At 37.0% G+C, this 21,785-nt stretch overlaps 1 protein-coding gene across 1 annotated transcript in view; it reads right to left on the bottom strand.

The window, feature by feature from the left end:
• Positions 1-16,580, bottom strand: part of UHRF1BP1L (UHRF1 binding protein 1-like) — a 39,953-nt gene extending 23,373 nt beyond the window's left edge. Inside the window, 9 exon segments of the mRNA XM_010182191.1 lie at positions 3,758-3,841; positions 5,390-5,570; positions 6,679-6,849; positions 7,506-7,646; positions 9,962-10,151; positions 11,697-11,788; positions 14,779-14,817; positions 15,908-16,070; positions 16,573-16,580. Coding sequence (XP_010180493.1) covers positions 3,758-3,841; positions 5,390-5,570; positions 6,679-6,849; positions 7,506-7,646; positions 9,962-10,151; positions 11,697-11,788; positions 14,779-14,817; positions 15,908-16,070; positions 16,573-16,580 — 1,069 coding nt within the window.
• Positions 16,581-21,785: the final 5,205 nt, after the last annotated feature.

The following is a 21,785-nucleotide window of genomic DNA, read 5'->3' on the forward strand; positions in this document are numbered from 1 at the left end:
TGCTGTGGAATGGGACAGGGGACATAGAGAAGGCTGATGTACTTAATGTCTTCTTTGCCTCAGCCTTCACTGTTATACTTGTTTTCAGAATTTCCAGGTCCGTAAGAGTCTGGAGGAAGGAAACCTTCCCATCAACAGCGGATCATTAACTGAGGAAACATTTAAACAGATCAGACATACGCTAGGCCATGCAATCCTGAGGAGAGGCACACAAGCGCCAAAAGAGCAAGTCAATGTCACAGGGAGGACGCACTCAACTAAACTTCGAAAGGGCATAATTGAACAGTGATCAGGAGAGGTTTCTCAAGACTGAAAGAAAGCAAGTATCATTCCTACTTTAAACAAAGAGGATCAAAAGAAGAACAGACTGGTCTGCCTCTTCTCAAAGATGGTAATAGAGGAAGGTAACAGAAGGCAACAGAGCAAATAATCCTGGACAGCAAAGTGTCTGGGAGTAGACATGCATGGATTTATTAAGGAGAAATCACATCTGATAAACTTTACAGCTTTCTCCTATGAGATAAGGCTTGGTGGATGAGAGGTAAGCAAGTGGATGTTGTTTACCTCAACTTTAGCAAGGCTTTCAACACTGTCCATAACGTGCTCAGCCCCAGAACGATGAAGTACTGACTAGGTAAGTACATGGTGTGTTCGACTGGAAACCGGCTAAACTTGGTCTTAAAGGGCTGGGATCAGCAGCATGAGGTCCAGCTGGAGGTGGTAATCTGGGGTGCAGCCCCAGGGCTAATACTGATGCCAATATATCTTCATTAATAACCTTGATGATGGGACATAGTGCACCCTTAACAGCTTTGAGGATGATACAAAACTAGGAGGAATATCTGATAGACCAGGTGATTCTGCTGTCAGTCACAGGGACCTTAAAAGGCTAGAAAAGTGACCCAACAGTAATCTCATTAACTTCAAATCAAATCCAAGATCTGGAGTACTGGCTAGAGCCTGACCAGCTAGGAAGCAGCTTTGCAGAATACGAAGTTGAATACGAACCAGCAAAGCATCCTTGGTGTCAAGGAAGCCAAGAGCACCTTGGGCTGCTTAGGAAAAGCACTGCCAGCGGGTTAAGTGAAGTGATCCCTGCCCTTAACACTGGTGAGATCACATCTGGAGTGCTGGGTCTCGTTCTGGGCTCCCCAGTACAAGGCCATGGACTTACCAGAGTGAGTCCAGGAAAGGGTCACAAATACACTAAGAGAATGAACACCTTTCATACAAGAAAAGGCCGAGATAGCGGGGGTTGTTTATTAAAGTGTATAAATGCCTGACAGGAGGAGTAAAGATGATGGAGTCAGATTCTCCTCAGCGGTGCCCAGTGACAGGACAAAAGGCAATAAGGACAAACTGAAACAGAAGAAATGTCACTTAAACATTCAAAAAAGCTTTTCTACTGTGAGTGTGATTTAAATAGTGGACTAGGTTGCCCAGGGGGGTCGTTGGGAGTATCCATCCTTGGAGCTATTCAAAACCTAAACTGGATGTGATCCTGGGAAACGTACTTTAATTGACAACATTTTAATCAGAGGGGTTGGACTAGAAAATCTCTAGATGTGCTTTCCATCCTCAACTATTCTACAGTTCTATATATGGAGACATCATTGCCATATTGAGCTGTGCAAAGTGAAGACACAGGCCAGACTGTAAGAAGAAAACAGTATTTTAGTGGAGCTGGCACGAGTGTTGCTACCATCTGAATTTACTGCTGGTTGCCCAGGAAGAAAATGCTTTCCAATTTCTCATACTGTCTCAATATATCAGCTTGATCAAGAATTTCCTGTGCTGCAAAATGTTCTGCATGATGGCAAAGCAGCAGCCTTCTCTGATCATCATCCAGTAACACATCAGCTGCACAGATAATGGATGTGGATAAAAGCTTCTGTGAGAGCAGGTCTGGGAAGACTGGCAAAGCGAGGGATTGCTGTACCGACACGTTTACAACACCCAGTAACAGCCTGGCTTATGTTACGGTTATCACAGGCAATGGACACACAGCCTGCTTCACTTTTAAGTGCTATGAAAGGTTATTGTTGGAAGGCCTGATTCTCAATGGGTTAGAAATGTACCCTACAGCAATTATGCCATTATGCCTCAGACTGCCTGTAGTCTTTCTGGGTGGGGTCTGTAACAAAAACAAATAAACAAAAACCCCCAAAACAACCAACCAACCAACCACAAGAACCCAATCTGCAAAGATAAATAACTGTTGAGGGCTTTTTCCCTGAAGGATTAATTGCAATTTCTAAGAAGACGACACCAAAAGAGCCATTTCTAAATACTCCATAGGTCAGAGGGGTACAAAACCAGAAAACAAGCTGGTAACAGACACAGAAGTATATGGGTGTTTCCTCCTTGCCCACTGTTATAGAGTATTAATACAGTGTTATCTGTGGGAAAACACTGCCTTTAAGAGGCACCACCTTTGCTCTGCAGATGATCTTTTCCATTTCTGGTTTCATGTACTGGGAGTTATGTCCCCTGCAGCCATTACCTAAAAGCACTCTCAGTGAGCTTCTACCATGCCCATCCAAGAGCCTACAGCACATGGTCCAACCTGGCTAAAAATCCTTCCAAAAGAAACAATCTATTTATTTTCCTGGTTCTCTACGTTTTCTCTGAGAAGAGCTGACAGAAATCATAGCTAGACCAGATCATCACTTAAGACATAGTAGGAATCAGAAGTGACAATAAATGAAAAACAGCTGGGTCACAAGACAGGCACGTATTAAACCCTTGTAAATTCAAGTCCTATTTTTACAGGAAAGGAAACCAACATCATAAATTTCAAATCATATTAGGCCAATCTATAACAAAGACAGAATACTGTTACTCTTAAGCATATTCTTTTCTGTGGCTGTGTATGCTTATTCGACCTACACTAAATTACATTTTGTTATGATGCAAAAGCTATACCTGCTGCTTATAATGACATTACAGGATTCCATCTGCAACCATGAGCAACAAGGAGCATGTGAGGCAAGCTACTACTAATTCACATCTTTAATGTATGTAGATAATCATTCCAAAATGACTGGCTTGTGTTAGTAAAACCCAAAGCAAAGCACAACCAACCCTTTCCACCAACTAAAAGTCCCTCCATGGTACTTGATTGCCTTTGATATGAAATTCGACAGAAAATTTATATTGTCTCTTCTAAATTTTTTAGATTTCTGAAAATCATAATTATTAGGAATGACTTGTAAGAAATGCTTCCTTGGAAATTGCTAACATCTGTTTAACAACAATTTCCTACAAACTTAACAAAAGATTACACAACTGAACCTCTACAGACTGGGATTCTTGCTGAGCAAAATAAAATAAAAACCAGAACACTGCTTGGAAATGGTCATGGAATTATACACATTTATATGGAAAATAACCTGCTAGATTAGAAGACTGCATCCGACTCTTGCAGGTATCCAATTAGTGATTGTGAATCTGTACTGCCTTCCCCTGTCAACACACAATTCTTTTCATGTCAGAAATGTGTAAACACCGTTTTGTTGACCAAACAAAACAGCCAAAAGGAAAGGTGTTTGGCCTAAAATAGCTCATTCACTGAAATTAATTGGTTCCCAGGTTGCTGCTTTTGTTGCTTGTTTTTGCATATAGACGGAAACAAAAGATGTGTATTTCAAATGCTTAGAACATTATGTCCCTACACATATAGACACAGATAAATTCTTTAGTATTTAAGCAAGTTAGTTACATTCACAAGTAATTCACAAAATGCTCACTTTCATACCTGCTTTGTGAAATGGATAATAGTCCACTGTTAAATAGCTGAAGGAAAGCTGCATGGCCCCTCCTGTTACACGTCTATTTGAGTCTGTAAAATAAAACAATGCTCAGATCTGCAGCCACTGTATTTAGCACCTTAGTCCTCATGTTTTTGCATTCCTTTAAACATCTGACAGCCACTTCTTCTTCCCCTTTGCTGTCTGTCCTTACAACTTCATTATGTTCCCTAAGAATTTTCATTCATGTTGTCTTCACTGGTTTCTGAAGATCAGCTTGTGCAACTCTGTACTCTGTCACTGTTCTGTACCTGATCACTACTAAAATTTTTTTACCATGAGATCCATCAGACATTGGAACAATCTCAGAGGTAAATTCCCCTACACGGGTCAGTTTTAAGAGTCAGCTTGACAGGGTGCTGACTCATCTCATTTAAACGATACTTTTACCTTAAGAGGTTGGACTCGGATCCTTGTGGTCCCCTTTCAACCTGGTATTCTAACAAACCGGACATTGTTCTAAATGCTATTAGAAAGTAAAGACAATTCTTTGGACACATATCACTGCAGTTTTTCTGAAACAAAACTTTTCATACTGAATATATGATTATGATCAGACATTTGAAGTCAACGTTTATTTTCAATAATACTGTAAATATAATTAGTTTACTTATTTTATTTGACAAATATTATTGCAGTGAAGCAGTCTTCTGAGAGTGCTCAGTTCTGATTTCTCCACTGCTAAATTTAAATTTCATGGACAAAAATAAAGGACCAATAAAGAGATCTCACTAGGAATGATGCATTACAACTGCAGTAGATACACTGCATATAAGGAAATACATCTCTAGCCAGTCAACCATATGTTCTGCTGCTCTGCAAGTATCTTCCATAATCAGGGAAATACATTCACTAAACCCTAAGTTTCTCACACTTCTTTCAGCAGACCTTGTATGCCTGACTTTTTTCAGTGACTAGCCAGCTCCTTGGATAGCCACGGATATCTCATTCTCTTCTAATCGCTTTTAACAGGCATGAAAGTAGTGTCATTTGTCTTGTTTCTGATTATAAATACAGCACTGCAATAGCCTTTCATTTTACAAAAGTACCAATATTACATGCAAAATTATAAGACCTTAGAACACTTGTTTCATTCTTTCAATTTGCTGCAGAGCATACCAAATTCTCTAAATTAGTACCACAAAGAGGACTGCTCTTTTATAGGTCTGTTTTTTATGAAGAGTATTACAGAAGCAGATTGTAGAGTGACCCTTTCAAGCCACAGTAATGTTGCCACTACATTCTCCGTAACTCAATTAACTTATAATACAAAGGCAAAAAAACAGCAGGAACAATCAGAGTGGACAGAATCAGCTTCTAGAGGATAGGAAAAGCACTGAAGCTACTAACACTATTAGCAGTTTTTATTGCAGTTATTCTAAAATAATTACATTTAGTAATGAAATGTCCTGATAGAGACATCAAGCTAATTTTAAATGTGTCTACAGATACTGGAAGACAATTCTGAATATTCCTCTAAAATCAAGAAGGGCTCTTGATTAACATTACTGTATTCCTCAAAACAACTTCTAAAGATGATTATGGTTCAGAGGCATACTACTTTTAAAAAAAAAAGTTACCTTTTTCTTTAGAATGGATATCATCACATATATGTAGGTCCAAATGGGAAATGACTAAGTGATGAGAAGTTTCCTTAACATCAAAATCATTAAACAATTTTACTATTGCATCATTCTGATCAGGTGCTGCTGTTGTCTGGTGTGTTTTCACCTGCTGGGAGCTGGGTGCAGGGGCAGAGCTCTGAAAAAAATATTTAGTCATATTGATTTGTTAAGTTTACCCTTCCTTTAAAGCATAAGTATCCTTTTATTTACTCAAAACAGGCCTTTCAAATAATGAAAAATCTGCATCACAGCATTCACCTTGGATCACTACTGAGATTTAAGTGCTATTTTAGAATAAAGCTAAGTTAAGCTAATGACTAAGTGTCAGAAATAGTCAATGCCAGTTCATCTCCAGTTCTCCCCTTCCCCCATACTTCTTTACATCCCTGTTACTTGCAGCACTGCTATTTTTCTAACTCTTGTTGCAAACTGTTCAGGGAACTGAACCAGCAGAAAATCATCCATTTTGGGGGAGGACTCATTTCTTTAGTTCTCCAAACTGCAGCACAATAGGGACAAACATGAGCCAGTGTCAGCAAGAGATGCAAGCACAGCAAACTAAAGAACCAGGAGCTCCCTGCTCAGCAACAGCTAACCAGGAGATGACTGTAGCTAAACCATCAAATCACACTGTGAGTCATCAGAACCACCACAAGAACTGAACTCTCCATTACAGCACACTAGCTTTACTGTGAGGGATTTCATACAAGGGATTTTACTCGATCAGTCTTAGTAATGAATTATGTTTTATTTTTATAGGACTATCATTTGTCGGTGTGTATGTGCTGCTTCTTCACAGGCAACTAGAGGTCCCTCCCCTCCACACTCACAAAGCCCAGTTGGTCTAGTCTGCTGAACTATTAAGCATGTCTATCCACACATTAAGGTTACCTTAGTGTGTCATTTTCTTTTTAAGTCATAACCAGAAAATATTTGGAGATAAAATTTACAAAACAGTTAATCAACTGTTAAGGAAACACAGAGGCTTAAATATTGTGTACATGGATAAAGAAATACAACTTTTTTTTTCTTTCCTGCAATTAATATCAATACACAAAATCTTGTAAAATAAAATCTCCTTTATACTACTGTGATTCATTCCCAATGTAATTTAAGATGTACAGCTGAATGAAAATGTGTAACTGAACATACTCTGAAATAAATTAACACAATTAACAACACCGTACTCTATTTTAGAACAGCTACACTTGCTAATGATATAGCGAGACAATTGATTATTTTACCTGTGTTGTTTCAGAAGCCAAGCTTTTTCTCTGTTCTGTTGATTTCTCTATGGCTTCGCTAAGAGATTTGGCATACTGCACCATGGCTTTCAACTGGGAATCAGTCAAAACCCATAGCAAATCATCCAGAATCAGAACCAGTTTTGATGCCACTACATTACAATCCTTTAACTGGAAAATAAAAAATTAAAGAAGTCAAATGGCTCCATTAAATACTTATATTTCTTACATGAAATGCAAGACAAGAAAAATGTTGAAAAAAAAAATGTTGAATGCAAAAGCACATTTCCCAAAACAGCGTATTTCTTCCATATAGAAGAAATATAGCTATAGAATCATATAATCATTTAGGTTGGAAAAGATGTTTAAGATCATTGAGTCCAACCATAATAACAAACTTCTTCTTTTAAAACTCTATTCCTCTCATTAACTAAAAAGTACTTAAGATATAGCATATTTGTGCATCACTTTTTATTTGTTTGGCATGCATTGGATATAAAACTGATGTATTTCTCTAGATGTAAGTAATGTAAATATTGTTTGAATCTAGAGAGGTAGACCACATACATCATCATAAATAATGGTCTGCAGGTCAAACAATTTCATTAGTAGAACCTGTGGAACATCTTCATTTTCAAATTCTGCCTGCAATATTTGTTGTAAACTCTACAGTCTTACCAATTATATGTTATTAAAAATTTAGTTCAAGGAATTCTACATCTTATATGGCCTAAATTTAAAACATTGACTAGGTGTGTGTATGCATTATAAGCATGAATTAAAAACAGATCCATAAAATAACAAAAGATTTCAAACTTTAAGTTTACCCTTCTTTTAAGCGTGACCCTAATTTTTGATTGGTTAGTAATCAGTCGGACTGGAGCACTCATGATTTCATGCTTAGAACTCTGGATCGCATCTGCTTCTATTCTGATCATCTGCCAGTTGATTTCTTTAAAAGTCAAAACCTTTAAAGAGAGAGAAAGAAAAACACCTTCATGCAATATGACAGTTTACTTGCACCTAAACATACGCAGGTGTGCATGTGTCTGTATGTATCTATTTGGACATAAATATACACACACACTCACATGTGTCCTTCATGCAGAGCCATCCAAACAGAACAAATACCTATCACTTGTTATTCCACTTACAGGTGTCAGGAATTAAAGCCCTGATCCTTCTCTCTACCTCCAGCGTGTCACAGAAATGTTAAGGCAGTTCCAAGCAGGCAGAGGTAACAAGCAGCATTTAAAATATTCAGAAGAAAATAAGGGTCACAATTATTGCATACTACATTGCTTTTGTTTAGGGGAAAAAGATTGTGTAGCTTAGTTTCAAAATGTTAAATCCTAGTATATAGGAAAAGAGTGGGGAGAGAAGCAGGGCTACAAGATGGGAGAGGCTTTTGAAGTGTTTTATTTCAATTAAAATAGAAAGTTAAACATTAGGCACATTGTATGCCATATAGACCCCACAAGCTTTGAATCCATTACATAGATTTCTAGAAGACACAGCAAGCAAATGCTAAAACCATGATCCAAGAGCAGGAAGTACAGCTGGATAATGAAAAGCAAATATGGGAAAATGAGTGACTGTCCAGCAGCAGCATCAAAGACCATCAAATGAACAGGACATCAAGAGGAAAAATCATGAATTATAGTTTCCCTAAAATTCCTTCCTATGTTACTCTCTGAAGCCATACACCAGCCACAGGGAAAATGGAAGAGGGAAGAGTTTGTTTGGTATATGTGTTATTTTTCAGCTGCCATTCTCCTCTTGTCAATTTGAAACCTGTTCAGTCTATGCCCTGTGAATATAAGCAGACTTAAGTAAAAGATACCAAATATGTCTGGGAAGAAGGCACACACAATGAAATTGGTAAGACTGAAAGGCACAGTGCAAAGTAGCCCAAAATAAAACTACTTGCAGAAAAGCAGAGCACATACCATCCTCACCCAGGAGGTGCAGCATTCCACTCAATGGAAGCTTCTGAAAAAATCTTAAGGAGATTCCTCGTTACGTTAACACTGCAGCTGCAGTGCAAACCCAAAAGCTTATTCCTTTCAAATGTAGTTTAGCACAAGTCATCTTTAGAGTTCTTATTAGTTATTATATTAGTTGTTTACAAGTTATCTTTATTGTGTTGGTTCTGTTCTTTCACCTTGTAATGCCATTCACTGCTAACAAATCATTTGCAACAGTTCCTAGAAATCTGTGTTTCCAGGTATCATTGCACTCCAAAGGAACAGTCTGCAAGGAAAGCTCTGCTGTGTATGGGGACACTGTTGAGAATCAGATTCTCCTTAAAAAGCACAACATCAAAAAACATGGCAATACAAAATTCCACCTAGTCAAACGTTAATTTTTCCTCTTTACACTTCATTAACACATGAACATTAATCCTACAGATGGACTGCAGGAAAGAAACTGTCAAAAATAGTTTTGAACTTCTTCTTTTTGTGATAGTTTAAACTACAACTTGGAGCTTTGTTCCCTAGATAAAAGGCAGCTACCAGGCTCCCTAACTCTGAGTAAGCTCTGTTTAGTAAAATTTGAAACAGCCATTCATTCAAGGCCAGATACATGCTAAACTAAGTTTTCAACAATACAACGTACAATATTTAGCATCAACCTTGCACTCAGAATACATTTTACTTTGGTTACATGGGAGAAACCAAAAGAACAGTGTACACCGATTCAGAACTTTTATGTTAGTTTTCCCAGACAGCAAAAAGTATGTAGTTTATTGCTATTACTTTTTGCATAAATAGGACTTTAATATTACAAGAAAAAATGTTTAATTCTTGCATAAAATTTATTAAAACTCCAAACTGCTTAAAGAAAAGAAATTATTAGGCAAACCTTCACAAGCAAGTAACTACTGAAAAGTTTTTAAAATAATAAAAATATTAATAAAAAACAGCACAAGATGCTATCCATCCACATTTAATATATCGTGCTTTTTTCTTTCAGTACTCTTACAAGGCTGGCCCAGTCTGTATTTTAAAATATTCACAGGCTTGAAGAATATAAGCGGGGAACAGTACAAATGCTTGCCCTGGTCTGCACTCTTCCCACTTCGACCACTGCTAGCAACGTAACATTTGATGTCACGCACATCCACCACTTCGACATCCTCGTGTTCTAGAGAAGAGCTGAAATTACTGAGCGCAGAATGTGTCCTTCTCCAATGTTTCCTAGACTGTGTGAGGCTGCAATTCAACTTTGTCTTCCTTTATCACAAAACCAAGGAAAAGAGTTAGCAAAAGAGAGTATTTACCTCTCCTCGTTGAGCTTCTTGTATTCTCGTAAATCTGAGGTCAGCATGTTCCCAGTTTGCATTTACACTATATATTCGCAGCTGGGAGAGTTCAAATGAAGCATTAAAGGCTTTTGCCCCAATCCTTATTATAATGGAGTTCACAGAAACTGAAATTCCTTCTACCACTTTTTCAGCAAAGCCATATTCACTAAAAGGTGAAATGCAAACATATTAAATACACACCTAATGAAAGGGCACAAAATTAAACTTATTAAACAGCTGAAATACAATATGAAGCAAACCATTAAATAAGTTCCTAATGTATTCTTCAGTTACGAATTTTTTGTTAAATACACTTGATCTAGTCTACAGGAGTTTCTTCTCTATGATCCTAATGCCAAATTAATCATTCAAGAAAATACTGTGGATCAAGATCAATCCCCATGAAGTATAACAATCAATGCAATTCTCCATTATACATATTGTATACATATATATAGAGACACGCAAGTGTATAAATAATATATATCTATATATATATCTATATCATACATACATAAAAATAACAGTCTACATTAGCATTATGTAGGAATCTTACTCTTCTTTATGTATATGTCAGGAGTAATTAATGCCAAAGGAATTACTTGACAATTCCAATCAGTATTTCTCTCTATAAGCTAAGTTATTTCATCCACTGAACTCATATCTTTCATATGTGCAAAACAGTACAAACTATTTGCTTTGTTTAGTTCTGTAGAAGAAAGGCGCTCTAAATGGTGGTTACATTTCTACACCAAATCAAAATACCAGTATTAAAAAAGATAAATCACTTGCAATTAATTTTTTTAATGAAAATCTTATGCTGAATGGAAAATTGTATTTTAAGTATTCCTTTAACATCTGAACTCTTTTGCCTTTTTTTTTCTGCTTGTTTTAAAAGTACAGTTTATGTGGTTTGTCATTTCTTTTTCCTTTTTATAACTGTCATCCTACACAGAATCTCTATGGCAATGATTTTCAAGCTGTACCCTAGGAGACGTACAGGCCCATGGACGACTACTACACATTACGCAGAAGTTAAAATAAGAGAAGCAATCATATCATCAAATTCATTTCTCTGTATATGGGTCCCTGTGCCCACTGAAAAATATTTTGGATCCATAGAAAGTAAGTGACTAGGCCAAGGGGGAGGAGAATCGCTGATATAATGCTATAATTGTCCCCCTACTTAACTTTTGGGCTATATAGAGTGATGAAATCTTTAGGTAAGATTTGACTGATACAACGAAGGAAAAAGCACTTTAAAAACCACACTAACAAATAGCCCTTAATACTGCAGTTTTTTTAGACCAAACAAATTTTAAAAAATCCCCACCCCAACATTATATATATATTTTTCAAACAGGCTGTAGGTAAGATACCTGTAATTTTCAAAAAACTTAGTATCAGTCAAACTTGGTATATTTATGATGCAGTAGTTTCACCCATCCCAAACATGCCTATAAAGTTCCATACATAGTTCAGATGCTCTTTCCAGGCTTGGGCCTGGATAGTTCCATTATCACTATACATACACAATTGTCTATGTAACTCCATACACAATTAATAAAATAAGGTTTAAGAGAGATGGAAATGGCAAGCTGCAACCCTATATACATCTGGAAATTTTCAGGGCATCTGACTGGTTTATAGGAATTCAAATAGAGTAACTTAAACTTTTTTGGATCAATCACATGTAAGTACCATCACTGACCTCTGTCCAGCTGCAGTTGCTATAGGAGAGGGTCCATTGGGGGCACGTGGCTCTTCACATGTGCTCATTTCCATTACGACTTTATCCAAGGACTTGAAAAACAAAATAGAACAAAAAATTGGAGTGATAAGTGGTAACAAAGTAAAAATACAAAACATTTCTTACCATGATAATTTTCCCATAAACTTTTGTAACGTACCAGAATTACTTTTTAAATTTGTTCATATATATTTTCAAATTTTGTGACTGCTAACAGACCTGCCCAGACGAATACTGGATTACAGAATACTTTATCCTTCACTATTATGTATCCATCATACACATTTTCAAAAATTACATCTCAAAAAGGGCAAGATGTACACTCACCTGGATTTTCTTTCTATATTGTTCTTTCAGTGAAATATTAAATACTGCCCGAGTTTAATGGACAATATTTGAAACTAGTCTACTAAAATCTATAATAGTAGATGAAGTTTTGTGCTGCATCTTTAAAACAAAATCTGAATATATCTAATATACACACATGAGCTTGTATACACTCAGTGTACGTATATGAATCTCCACTAGATCTAGTAAAACAAGTAATTTCTAAAAATACATATTCTAAAGTAATTTGCAAGACATCATATTATAGTAAAATTGTATGCTATTATTGTATTCTTTGTACCTGAGGTGGGACTCTTACAAAAAAGCTGGAAATTAAGGGAATGAGACATCAAAATCCTATTTTGAATGAAGGTTATATTTAAATAGCTAAACTACAACACACATTATAAAAAATGCATACTAACAGGATCTCCTAACTTACAATGATTGTGACCTAAATTTATCATACACCCTGGGAAGGCTCTTAATTTAAGGCTTATAAATTCTGAGCTCTTGTCCCACTGGAAGCTCATTCAAAACACAACAGCAAATATTACTTCCTTGTCTGGTTCTGACTTCATACCACGCCTTCTGAATTCCTCCATTTACCCCCTCTTAGGTCAGACAAACCACACTAAAAAGCTTTGTCCTCTATTTCAGATTTTTCACAATTCAACTTGTCCAATCTACTGGACTTTATTACCATATTGTGATAATTGTGCCTGTCTTCATAATCCATTTGCTCCACTAACATTCTTGTGTGGTACTTGTCTCATGAAAAGGCCTGACTGCTACCTAGAAATTAATAAACTCTCTCCTCTCTATTTATCTATACTTCACTATATTGTGATGCTTAAAGTGTTAGCTGTTAACAGTAAATCTAGACATTTTACAATTATTTTCTCAGCTACCTCAATTAATAACTTGCCTTGCAAAACAACAACAGAGAAAAAAAGAAACCCAAGGAAAAAAACCACAAACAATGCCCTAGTTTGAGGATGGTGGGGGGTGGGAAGACAAGAAGATTTCTCCTGGTTATCCTACCACTGTTGGGTGTTTGATCACTCTTTTAAGGTTTCTTAAATTAAGACCTTTGGAACAATTTCCTTCACTACATGACTAGTGCAAAGAACAGCAGGGCAGTGATTTAAGGAGTTTGTCTAATATGAATAGGAGTTGACAAAGAACAGCTGGATGTAGACATCGGTCTATTCTTTTCTCACTGACAACTACTGTACTTTGATAAAGAAAAAACTGCTGCATAGCATCCTTGGGTCCTCAAAGCATTCCTCAAAACTATATTGTTTATCATATAGAAACAGAAATTGTTATGAGCAAAGATAACTTAGTATTTGCACTATATTAACTAACGGATTTTCACAAAGGGCAACTCAGCTCAATGAAAGCACCTTTGTGGACACAAGTGGCTTCTAGTTACCTCCTAAGCTATGCAAACAGAGGATGCTGTTCCAATTTAATCAAACTCAGTAGCAAAAATGGCCCCACCAAAACAATGGAAGTTCAGTGATGTAATAAAGGGCTGAGGTTGGCCATTTAAACCATTGAATCCACCTTCCTTTTCAAGTCAAAAAGGCTGTTGTACAGTCTGACATTGAAAAGTGACCTCTTGTTATCAATTTCCATTTAATGCACTTGTTCAAGGAAAGCTTTATGTTAAAAAGGTGACCTTGAAGTTATCTGAGCCTCAAAGACTGCTAATGCAAGTTCAACACGAGCAAAGCAATCAGGCCGTGCTACCATAGGTCAAAGCATGTAATCCTTAAGAATAGCATGGCTTAAACTGGTTTCCTAATTTGGCTGTTGCATCCTACAGTCAAGAGGTTGAATCATCCCACCTCTGCATTACCACACCTCCAGCTCTATTTGTCACGAAGAAGCTGTACAGACATTACTATGTTACAACTGGGTCACTGGCAAATGCATCAAGTATTTAAAACAACATGTCTTTTCCAAGTCTGATTCAGAAACAAGAAATTACAAGCACAGTCAAGAATTCACTGCAAGACTGTGAAGCACAACAGTTACAGGAATACTCGTTCCTAAGCAAACACAACCAAGAAAGTTTAACCATCATCAAGCAAATCACTTCTGCACTACAACATTTCTTAGTATACTTAAGGAACAAAATTAAGCAAAAGCAAGAATTAGCATTACTTCTAATTGCTGTTGAGTCCAGTTTACGTATTTTACATCCTATTTATATCCAGGCTGCATCCTAGGCTGTTACAGAAACCCAGTAAATCCTACATGTATCAAACCTGCTATAACTGAGATGATTGGGTAGATGTACAACAGAAAAATCATTAGAAAAGACAGCTCCAAAGGACAGGGAGGAACTTGTAAAAGCGTTAGTTGGACAAAGAACTACCCTTCAAGTGAGCTCAAATGAAGATGTAATAATTGAAGAACTTAACAGAAATTAGCTAACAACCAAACATTATAGTACTTGTGCCCGAAGCCACAGATAAAAAAAAACAAAAAACCCCAACAAAAACCAAACCCCAAAAAAACCCCTCAAAACCTACCAACAAAAACATTGAGGGATTTTGTCCTGATTTGCCAGTACCCAGAGGACACTTGGTAAAGGTCTGTTAATGTTTCAGTTATTTCTAGAGTCAAGTTAAGAGAACTACATAAATATCTCAGATAAATTTTGCTACACAGAATATCTTTAGGAGCTGATCTCAGAACTCACCAAAGAGATGGGATGTGTTTTCAATTTTGTCCATGGTATCTGCAAAAGAAAACATTACCCTAAAGCAAAGTAAATATTAAAAATACAGTAAAAAGCATTTGTTCAGAATGTGTTTTCCATCCACAAATTATATTTGTAACTTCTGAACTCAGAATAATATTACTTTCAAAATATCAAGTTTATCTGAAAACACTACATAGTATATTTAGGCACACATGTACATTTATTTTAGGTGTTAGGAAAAGCATTTCAAAGTCTGTGGACCACTGAGCAGAAAACAGAGGAACAAAATAGAATGTGTCTCTTTAATACCGAGTTGTCGAGCATTAGAAAACGCAACACTGCCTTCCACATTCTTTCCTTTAAAAGGAAAGAAAATTCACATTTGCTCTGTTGGCCTACAAGAAACTGGATACCTACAACAAAGCATCAAGTTCACTGCATTCAGAAAAAATCAGGACAATCTCCTATTAGGGGAGGGGAAAAAAAAAAAAGAAGCAAGCCACCAAAAGACTGAAAAGCTGCCAAAGTTTGACCACATCATAACTTCTGTCAAAAACAAGTGATAGCTTCATTTCTTACTCTCTTATTAGGATAACAGGAGATGATATACATCACTTCAATTCTCAGCAACCACAAGGACCAAAAAAGCAGTATCTACTAGACTTAGAGTGTTTCCACATTACCCACAGATACCAGAATCCCTCAGATATTTTTGGAAATAGGAAAGAAACATGAGGAAAAAGCAACAGAAAGAGAGAGATAAAGAGAAGAAATAGCACATTAAAAAAGAGAACCATGAATAGTTATGTCACACCAATTACCATTGGGAAATGCAAGCCTTTATCTCTACGCCTACTTCAGAACATGCAGGAATAAATTCTACTCAAAGAAAAATAAAATTAAAAATCACTGCTTACTTTCATCATTTCCATACATATTTCATGTCATCACATGAGAAACAAAAAACAGTAAGAAATTATTGCTGGTAACATCTTTGTTTTCTCTAAAATTGTATCAAGTACTCATCACAATTTTCTATTAATACAAAGTTGCTTGAAAGCTTACAGAGAAGGGAAAAAAAAAAAAGATTTGGCTAATTACCATTCTGGCACAAGAAAATACTCACCCTAATGGATGCTTTATTACAAAAGACTTTGTTTATAGCAAGCCATGTTGGAAGATCCAGCATGTTCTGAAGCACCTCTTGGTCCAGCTCTAAGTTGGTCAGCTGACCTTCCCCCTTTAAGGTACTCAGGTTGATCTTGTCAGGTGACAGATTTTTGGTGAACCTTAAAAACAAACATGCACCTTAAGTAAATGCATATAAAGCAATCAGAGCTGTCCCATATATAGCTGACAATTTAACTCAAAACAGCGGTCTGCAGGTGAGGAAATCATCTTAGGTTCTCAGACACAATTTCACATAAATACATACACAAAATGAAATATATTGTGAGGCATCTTCTATATTGTCCACCACCCAGTATTTAACTAATTTATTTTAAACAATAAGGTAAAAGTTAATCCATTTCACAGAATCACAGAATCACAGAACGTTAGGGATTGGAAGGGACCTCAAAAGATCATCCAGTCCAATCCCCCTGCCGGAGCAGGAACACCTAGATGAGGTTACACAGGAAGGCGTCCAGGCAGGTTTTGAATGTCTCCAGAGAAGGAGACTCCACAACCTCTCTGGGCAGCCTGGTCCAGTGCTCTGTTACCCTCACTGTTCTTTCACTGTTCTTCAGTTTTTCAAAAGAAGGAAAAAAATCCAAAACCTCTACAACTTACACCGTCATTTGCAGAGCAAGCAGGAGTGGCTTAGAATTCACTCAGGATTAACAAAAAGTTACTCTTTATAAATAGTACCTTTCTATATGTAATCACAGTTAAAATCTCGACATGAAAAGTTTTATTTATGGTATTCATTAAGTTAAATAAAAGAATTTAATAACAAATAGAAATATACATACACACATAGCAACACGGTGCATATAAAATACTGGATGAAAACTTGAAAGGTCGATCTGATATACAAGGGCTAAAAAGTATAACTATTTAAAGGAGTATATTTGCAGTAAATTTTGTTGTCCTGCAAAAGCGCTATGATGTGCTGATACAATAGAACAACCCATGTAACTGTGTCAAATGGTCCAGGTTCTTGTGAGATAGCATAACAAAAATCAAGGGTACTCTACCCTCAAATGGGGTAGCAAAAGCTGTACCATTGTATCTACCACAAGCTGAAGAACAGGCTATTACTTAAAAAATATTGTTTCTGCTCAGGAACTGGGTCTAATCTTACAAGATTAGGTAACAGAAAATACTACTATTGGTATTATACTTTGACTTCTCCTGCTGATCCCCGCACTGATGTTCTGCATGCAGAGAGCAGAGGGATTTGTGTGTACACAGTGATGGACCATGGCCCTGAGGCAATGCCCCAGGACTTGCAACTCCCTTGACATTCCCTTCCCATTCAAGGGACCAATTTCCAACCAAACCAATGGTCCTTATGAAGTCAGAGACTCAGGGAAAGATGGTGGAAGAAGGTGAAGAAAGCTGCCAAGCTTTCCCTCTAAACAAGTTTCCAAGTGTGGCTTGAAACATGGCAGCATTTTCTCAGTGCTTTACTTGTGATGGTAAGCTTTGGAAATGCATTTACCTAGCCTGACAACACGTAAACATCCTTTTTACCACTCCTATGAAACATTCAGCCAGACATCATAAACTTAGAGCTTCATCACCTGGCAGTTTAATCACGAAGAGGAACTCTCAAAGATCGAGAAATCTTGATAAGGTGGAGGTGCGCAGGGGAAAAAACTTGTCAAAAATTAAAAGTTCTGTTTTGGTTTGGTTTTTTACTACACAAAGTCTGAAACTGTTTAGGATGTATTTGCAAATAATACTAGACATGTTTCTTATGACCGAAGTGTTGTAATTGCTTCTGGATTGCTTACAAGCCATAAATTATCCAGATGGAATTGATTAATGAATAATACATTTTAATAATTTCGGTAGTAAAAATATATTAAGGTAAGTCTATTGACAAATGTATTTTCCTTGACAGCTTATGTACTTCGAAATGCTCCATTTAGAAACATTATGAGAGGAATAAATTACTTAAAATTAGTCAATTTTTCTGGTTACCTTTCTTTGTTCCTTTTAACAAGAAAAGGTAATGAGAAGAGCTGAATAACCTACCTCAGCGAAACATCCTGTCAGTAACTGCAAAATATTAAGCCTTCTATCTCAGAAATAATATTGACAAGTCACATCTGACTCAGCTAATTCAAACTCTTAGGAGAAAAAAAAGAAGCCACTGCATGTTTTCAGTCACATCGCAGAATCTCTCACTCTTGACTTCATAGATGAGGGTCAACACAGGAATCACAAACTGCTGCTGTTTTAAAGCCCCATTTATGCAGCGAATACCAAAACACTCTGCCATTGCACACACTCAGCGCCTCCCGAGACTCATGTTCTGCTGAAGAAGTCCCCCTCGGGGTTCCTTGTTACTATGTCACACCAGAAATGTCACTCAACCTAGAGACAGATCATGGTCTCGACGGCAGACACATCATGGTGAAAATCAAAGGATCTACAGAGCAGGCTTCCAAACTTCACAGTGAGAAAGGCACCAAAATTCCACCTCCATGGCTGCAATGTGACTGATGAGTGGACACTGAGGAGACCTAGTGCTTCCCAAAACCCATAGTTACTTCATCATATACACCCATTACATCTGTTCTGTCCATCTGCTCTGTCTAGAGCCAATTTTCCACCAAGGATGCCAACACTTTACATTTCTGTGCCAGTTCCCTGCTCCTTCTAAACTCAGCTGTTCCACAGAATACAATTTTGTTTGTCTGCTGGGTATTTTCAGCACTTGAAAACCATTTCATGCTACCTGATGTAACAGGAAAACCTTTTAGTTTTATACATGGCCTCTCGCTGGCAAAAGTGTTACCCAGGTAAAATCTGCAACTTAATATTATACTATTAACTTATAATTTTATTATTAAATTGAATGTTAATATTATTCTAAATATGCTGGTGGTAACAATGTTGTGGAGATGTTTTCAAAGATTTAGTGTCAGGTAAAATTTAAGGAAGAGGCAGGACGGCTTTGGAGGCTGGCAAATTATCTCTGTATCTAAAGAACTTCTGTATCTCTTAGTACTGTAACCTAGAATGCTTAATTGCTTGAACTTTGAGAACTTATTAGGATATCATATTTATGATACAATATTTATGTAAAATGGAAAAGTACTTCCCATAAAGTTAGAGCAGAATCTTGTTATTCTGAATATGTTGTAGTTAGAAATCTTTGATCATGTCACGACGTTTCATGATTAGAAATCTTTGATCTGGGAAAACCATTTAAGAATTCTCTATGAGCTTTTCATATAACTATTCAGGATCAACAACATCAAACATCACCAATTTCATGATACACACACATTCTTCTGACTTGGTACAAGCAGGCCGCTTCCCCCCAGCCTACCATTTGTTTTTCACCCTGATGTTCATTCCTAGAGTCAGTTATTCCTAAATCTGGGTCAAACTGGGAGCAGAGGCCTCCACAACAGGGCCAATTCCCTGCACAACATCCCATGAAATCCTGACTGATGCTCCTTTTCTAGGGAACACACTGAGTGTTAATACCCTCTATTTGGTACATGGGGTGAATAAAGCACAACACAGAAAAGTAAAAGGGAAGGGCAAGATGAACAGAAATAAAATAAAGGACGTGGCTGAGTTCACCAAAGCTCTCTGTCACAGTGCTTTGCTGTGGCAATCTGAGGCAATACATATTTGGGTTGCTAATACCACCAGATATTCTTAGCAAAAATGTTTTCACAGATTTACGTTCAATTTCACAAACTATTCTTCCTTTCTCAAAAGATGGGATTTGAGGTTTGAATTACTCTGATAGCATGAATTTCAATTCCATTAAACATTCCGTTCTACAAGGTAGATTGATCCTATAAAATACTTGATGCCTTAAATGCAAGAATCCAGAAATATGAAGTTACCGATATCACAAGCGATCCAACACAGGTCTCTTGGGCACAAATACAAATACACAGACACACACTCTAAATATTACTATGCAGTTAGATAGATGTGTCAACTTTAATTAACAGAGTAGACTACGAGTTTAGTGGAAAACGTAAAAGACTGCACAAAACCAGCACAGTACTAAGAATCATACACAGAGCAGTACGTTAAAATAATTGAATTTTGTCAGGACCACAACAGTTCTTTTAGTTCTCTTCTCTCTAAGAGAACTAAAAATCTACACAGACGATGCATTTTTTTCCCTTGCCCAAAACACTTATTTTTCTAAAGTTTTGTTTGTGATAAGCCAGGCTTGGAGCTCTGCATGGAGCACTCCACCATGCTTGCAGAAAAGATACCCAAGCAATGAAACTAGAAATAAAAAACAAACCAAAACCAGTAGAGAAGATGGGGGAAAACACTTCTCTGAAAGCACAAGCTTATGGTTTGCATAATGAAGGCCACAGACCCTACGAAGCTTAGAGCAGTGCTCCACAAAGGTTTGGAGAGAATATCAGACGCCTTGCCAAGTGAAACAGAAACTCCAACCTCTGGACTTAACAGGGAAATAACAGAAGTCTGGACTCCATTTGGACATGGGAATCTCAGCTCTTTCTGCACATCCACTGAATACACCACCTCTTCCACCTGGCTCTATTATCTGCCTCCCCTGCTTTTTAAAAGAAATTCATTCAGTGATTTATTCCTACACGTATGCTCTAATCATGACAGACTATTAAATCATAATGTGCCACGTTTCACTTATCTCCTTTTTAGGAACTAGAACACCTTCAAAAGATGAATGGTTCAAAACAACAGGCTCTGAAAAAGGGCAGTACAGGCGAACAAGCACTGGCAATTGTGTAATAATAAAACAGCAGAAACTGAGCAGAAAGATAACAGTTTTGTTCTTGTTTTACCTGGCTGAACCACGTTATTAGATCACGAAGGAACTCTACACAATTGGTGAAGCAAGAAAAACAGTCTTTTTTCAACTGAGTTTCTGAGGAAGATACTGGCTTCCCATGAGACTAGGTAAAGGCGAGAAGGTCTACTATCATTCTGCTCACTGTACCACTTCAAATTTTAAGACTTTGCATTTAAGAGAAACAGAACCAACTCCTGTCAAATCTGACACAGAAAAAAGCGTGATTGGGATCACCAGAATGTTTACCGTTACAAGCAAGTTCCTCTCATCCAGTGGAACACCACAAATCAAAGCCTATTTCTAATAGCTGGTCTGACCTGGCAAAAATAATAAAAATCTAAACCCTCCCACCTTTAAATTAAAATAAGTCATAGCAAATAGCATGCTGCAAGCAACATAACAATTTCCTTTCCTGTATTTTATTTCCTGCAGCCAGAATACCAGTGTCTTAGGAACAAAACATCACATGCAAATACTATACTTTTTCACTGTGGCAGCTCATCATTAGTTAAGTCCAAAGTACCAGAATGCTTAGATCTATGTAGATGGCAGCAAGTCCTAGATGAGAAAGAGACAGACTCCCTAGATTAAAAAACAACTCTACACAGCTGTAATATTAAGCACATCGACATTCAGAAGAGTTCTCAGTAGCATTCCCTTCTTGATCCAGGTATGACAGGAGAGAAAAGGGGAAACAGACTACACTCATACAAGATTAAAGACTCAGCTGTCATTAAGTGAATGGCAGACAGATTAAGGACAGACTTTACAGATGTAACAAGTGACTGACAAAAATCAAACTTTTGTAAAAGATGTCTATTTTAATCCTTCAGACCTATAAAACAAGATAAGAATTGAGCAACTGGTATCTTCTCTTGGTACTTCAAAAAACTTCAACCAAAAAGTATCACAAAAGCTGCTGCAAAAAATTAACTGTACAGTAAAGGCTTAAGGTTAGAAGAAACTGGTCAGAAGACTGCAGGAGCAACAATATAAATATGTACAAAGGATA

This window comes from Mesitornis unicolor, unplaced genomic scaffold, assembly GCF_000695765.1.
Source record: "Mesitornis unicolor isolate BGI_N332 unplaced genomic scaffold, ASM69576v1 scaffold49383, whole genome shotgun sequence".
In the NCBI taxonomy this organism is placed as follows: Eukaryota; Metazoa; Chordata; class Aves; order Mesitornithiformes; family Mesitornithidae; genus Mesitornis; species Mesitornis unicolor.